The following is a 5,071-nucleotide window of genomic DNA, read 5'->3' as shown; positions in this document are numbered from 1 at the left end:
ACGCACAGGCCCCGCCCCAGAGGCGAAGACCCCGCCCAATGTGGACAGGTCCCGCCCCGGAAAAGCTTATCCAGGCTCCCGTCCTATAGAGGCGTGAGAACCCTGCCCAGAACACGCAGACTCCACCCAGCGTGCAGACCACGCCCAGTGCGCGCAGGCCCCTCCCAGGACTCTGTGACCCCCACGCCCCCGTCCCGGCCGCTTAGGCCCCACCTTCGAACCTAAGCCCCGCCCCGGAACAAAGGCTCCTCCCAGGACTTATAGGCCCTGCCCCTTGCGGCTGCCGAGTTTGCGCAGTGGCGGACATAATCGAGGCGGGGCGAGCGCCGGGACCCTCCCGCTCCCTGGGCCTGTGGGCTCCTCCCACTTCGGGTCACGGCGTGATAGGGGCGGAAGCGGCGGCGGCCGAGCTGCTGCAGCTGGCAGTGCAGATCCGGCCGTCCGGTGCAGCCCGGGGCAGCACTCACCGCCTGGCCAGCGCTCTGAGGTAGAGACTCGCGGCTCCGTGGGCGCGTCTGGGGGTGGCGGCGGGTTTCGGGTGACAGCTCCGCACAAAGCGGCCGGCTGTGTGTTGAGCCCGGGTAGGAGGCGCGCGCGTCCCCCGGGGCTTCCCGGCGTCCCGCGTCTGGAAAGGGTGGCACGGGGGACCCTGTGCGAGCTGGGGCTTCCCGCTCTGGGCTGCGGGGCCGCGGGCTTTCCCACTCGCCGCTCTCTCCGAACCCTGCAGGGAGCTGCTGGCGCCTCGGCCGGGCAGAGGTGAGTTGGGGCGGCGGCTGCACCTGGCACTCTGGCGCCGGCACCAGCTTCGGACCCGGTAGAGAGGATCCCAGTCTGGATTTCCACCTTGGGGTGTAGGATCCCAGTCAGCCTGGAGGAGGGGCCTCACTCTGGGATCCCACCCAGCGCCGTAGGAACCCATTTACTAGGGGACAGGACCCCATTCTCTGCTCCCACCGCAGCAGTAGGACCCCTTTAGTGTAGAGGTGGTACCCTACTGTGGGAATTTCTTAGCTCAAAGGAGGGAGGGACCCCACTCTGGGCTAATAGCCGTGGGAACAGCCCCCCCGCCAGCCGTGAAGAGAGACCCTAGGCTGCGCTCCCACTTGCGGACCTGGGGAACCCCGTAGCCACAAAGAGGGACACTTGCAGTGTGCGGGAGGGATCCTAGACTGTGCTCCCATCAGGGACGTGGGAACCCCGCAGCCAGGAGGGGGGACTCCAGACTGCCTTCCCCATTCAGGGTGGTGGGGGAGTCCCCGCAACTGGTAGGAGGGACCCCGGCTTCCCTTCCCACTATGTGTGTTGGGGAGAAACCCTGTGGGGCAGTGTGGAGCCCCACGGCCAGGAGGTGGGATCCCAGGTTGCTATCCCCACCTGGGGCAGTGAGGTGCAGTCAGGTTCGCTGGTGTAGCGGATACCCTGGGCATCTGCCGCGAGGGCTACTGAGGAGGGCTCCCGGGAAGCCTCCCTTGGGATTGCACACTGCCGGGTTCGGGTCCATATGGCTGATAGTGTGCGCAGCTGGCACGTAAGCGAAGAAGGCAGAAGCAGGCCCAGCTGCAGAAAGTTGGGGTTGAATGATCTGGAACCCAGCAACAGAGGCCCAAGTGCAAGCAACAGACCATGCCAGGTGTGGGGAATCCCTTTCTTACCACAGGCACAACTCAAAGCATTGGTTAGTCTGCAGCCCTCCCAACTCAAAACAGTCCTTCTGCCCCAGCCTTTCTGCTGCAAATACAAAGCCACCACATCTGCTTTGAATGCTTACAAAATATATTGTGAAATCCTCTCCGAGGTTTTCTTCAGAGGGAACGTGAGAAAATTCTCATCAATAATTGTCTTCCAGACAGGGAACAGTTGAGAAAAGACACAGGGCAATGGGGACTTTAGAACTGAATTATTGGGCTGGGTATTCAATATTAAATTATAGCACTGGGTCTGTATTTCCATAACTCAGATTATGAATATTATGGGAATATGAAGCCTATTTTAAATGACCCAAGGAGACTTCAGTTTCTTTCATTAACAGAGAAGTTTCTAGTAGTTTGTCCTGTTCTTACAAGTGATGGTGCCTCTACTGTACATTTTTACTCTATTTTGATTCTTTTGAACTCTTGTTTTTATGAATTTTATGTGTTGGTGTTTAAACTCGTCAATAAACTACATTCAGAACACCTGGGAGTTATTTAAACATAATTCTAAATATTGACATATTAATTTGAATATTTATTTTTAACATGTTTTTTTTTTTAACGAAAAGAAAACTAAAACTCTGCATTTAAAATCAGGAAGAAATGGGCTTATAAAACATTGACCACAAAACTTTAGTCAGTTGGGTGTCCTCACTGAAGAACCAGGTGGGAGGGAGCAGCTATTCGGGGGCTTCCCACCTGCAATCCCAGCATCCTTGAGACAGGCAGGAAGACTGCCAACATCTGGAGTGGCCAGGGCTCCACTTAAAACCCTGTGCTAACAAGAAAACCAGGTAGGCCGGGAAGTGTTCATTTTGCTTGTTACAATAATACTTTATTTCTAAGAGCATATTTTAAAACACAGTAGTTTGCAAACTTGCAACAACTCACTTTATTTTCCCTTCACTTTATTGAAGACCCCAAGGAATAAGCATTTGGTGGAAATGCGGGTTATAGCCAGTACTTAGCAGAGTGGAAGTACACTATGCTCTCTCAGTTGAATAACTTTCAGTCAGATTGAATAGCTCCTATGGTCTCCTTTCATTAGACATTTCTTGATGCCTATTTGTGACTGTTTTCTGCTGTTCAGGTGTAAAGTTTGCAGACTTCTGGAAGTCACGCTTGGTTTTAGGAGCCATGTGTTTCTGGGTTTTGTTCATCGCTGATCTCTTACGTTCCTGAGTTTCATTTTTGCTACAGAGCTTGTATGTACTTACACATATTGTACTTGTGGCTCATTGTGTGACTGCAGAATATTATGTTTTACATGTAAAGAAATCTGTGTATTTTTTATGTACGTGAAAATTTCATGAGAATGGTTAAGTTGGACACCCTTTTAAAACTGCAAATGAGGCATTGGGTGGAGTTCGGTGGTAGAGTGCTCGCCTAGTGTTTTATATTTTCAGTCTAGTGTCAAAGTGTGGATGGGATCTGGAAAGCCTTTGTGTAGCAATGATTGAAGGTAGATGGTATTTCTAAAAATGTTATTAGTATAGTGTCAGTATAGTGAACACTGTAGGACTGATCTTAATTTCTGTGTTGAGGATTTAATCTAGGGGCCCATGAATACTAGGCTTGTCTGTTATCTTTGAACTAAACTCCTAGCGGTGCCCCCACCCCCTTTGTGGGCCAGTGAGACATTGAGATGGATCAGCAGGAAAATGGCTTTGGCTGCCAAGCCTAATAACCCAAGTTTGATCCCTGGAACCCACATGGGAGAAGGAGAGAACTAGTTCTTCCCAGAGGTTGACCTCTGACCTCCATACTTGTGCTATGGTATGTGCCCCCACCCCAGAAATATATATTTCTTTATATAAACATAAAGAAAAACATCTCTTTACAATGAAGTATTCTGCATCTTGGATTATGTTGGGCTTACATATTTGTAGTTAGCTTTATCCTGCCTTTAAGAAAGTAATGAAAAACTCATCACAACATTGACGTGATTTCTTACTCTATGGATGCAAGAGTTCCCACTGGTGTTAATAACTTGTGAGAACCGGTCTTCTGGACATGAATGTAACTTATGAATGGGAACTGAGTATTTCAAGGTTGACATGGTGTAACTGTTAAGGTTCCCGTCCTTCCACATCACTTATCCATACAGATGCCTGCTTATTTTTCATTCCTTCATTTGGTGTGTGGTAGCAGGACAGGATCATGATAGAAAAGGTGAGTAATTGCAGATTCATATGCTACTTTTAAGTATTTTTCTTATTATTTTCTAATAGCTCCTGATTTTTCCTGATTTCAATACCCAGTCTATAGACTGTTTGGTTGGTTTTGAGACAGTGTCTCATGTCCAAACTGGCCTGGAACTGTATGCAGCCGAAGCTGGCTATCAGTGTCCAACCCTTGGCTGCGTTACCATCCCTGCTGGAACTGTAGGCATGAGTGACCACGCCTAACTAGATGTTTATTCTTAATGCTGATCTAACCGTGCTGGTAACAGACTACTTTGAGAACTCCCAAGATTTGTCCAGGAGAAGATAGTGATTTTATTGAATCCAGATTCCTGTATTCTGTATACAGTGTGCCTGGTATTCATTCGTTAGTTTGAAACTTATTTCTTCCTAGTACAAGCTAAGACTTCACGATTCAGGAAACAAGAGAGGCAGTAGTAGGTGGGGGGCCAGAGCAAGAACTTGATGACAAGGTGTCATCCTGTAACCCGGCTGGCTTGGATTTGTGCAGCTGAGGGGGACCTTGGAACTTCTGGTCCTCCTGCCTCTTCCTCCCAAGTTCAAGGTTTACAGGTATGCTTGGTTTGCCCGCATTTTGTACATGACAACACATGTATCAGATTATGTAACTTGGAGTAGGGTTTATATTCAAGCAGCACCCTGTCCCCATGGTAATGGCTTGAAATACCAACAGATGCTAATAACTTAATGGTATAACTTTCCCCCAGCCCCTCCTCTCCCCCCCCTGCAGGTTTTCTGAAACAATGGCGGCATCTCGTGGAAGGTCAAAGAAGAGAAGCAATTTCGAGCTTTCTCCTGATACCCTGCCTTTGAGGAGCTCCGGGAGGCAGGTATTCAGTGCTCACTCATGGTTAAGATGGGGAGTGGAGAGTTAGAGCTGCACAGAGGAAGCCTAGTCCTTGTGTTACTGTTTGTAGAGGAGCTCATGGGGCAGGGTGTAGCTTGTGCAGCCGGAGCTGGGAGGGCCAAGAGACCGGGAGAATCACAGCTGGGGTGGCTGCTTCCAGAATGGGACGCTGAGGCCAGGTCATGCCTGGCTTGTATGTCATTCACGGGAATTTGGACATGAGCTTGCTGTTTGTTACTTGAGTGATTTTGGATGGTTTGTTTGTAGAAGAGTATGTAATAAAAGTTGAGTGTTCTAATACTTTAGATGTTTTTTCTCTAGCTTTTAAA

General features: G+C 49.6%; 1 protein-coding gene across 4 annotated transcripts in view; it reads left to right on the top strand.

Moving 5' to 3' along the window:
• Window positions 1-361: 361 nt before the first annotated feature.
• KDM1B (lysine demethylase 1B) overlaps window positions 362-5,071 on the top strand; it is a 39,176-nt gene continuing 34,466 nt past the window's right edge. For 2 of the 4 annotated variants that reach the window (XM_080914472.1, XM_080914469.1), the window contains exons 1-2: window positions 383-487; window positions 4,603-4,725. In XM_080914472.1, the coding sequence (XP_080770598.1) occupies window positions 4,639-4,725 (87 nt within the window). In that variant the 5' untranslated portion in view covers window positions 383-487; window positions 4,603-4,638. Of the gene's footprint in view, window positions 488-584; window positions 757-4,602; window positions 4,726-5,071 lie in introns of those variants that run through there. The other 2 variants (XM_080914471.1, XM_080914470.1) reach the window with 2 other exon arrangements.

Source organism: Micromys minutus, assembly GCF_963924665.1.
Source record: "Micromys minutus genome assembly, chromosome: 1".
In the NCBI taxonomy this organism is placed as follows: Eukaryota; Metazoa; Chordata; class Mammalia; order Rodentia; family Muridae; genus Micromys; species Micromys minutus.
This window is presented reverse-complemented; position numbering and strand designations above follow the sequence as displayed.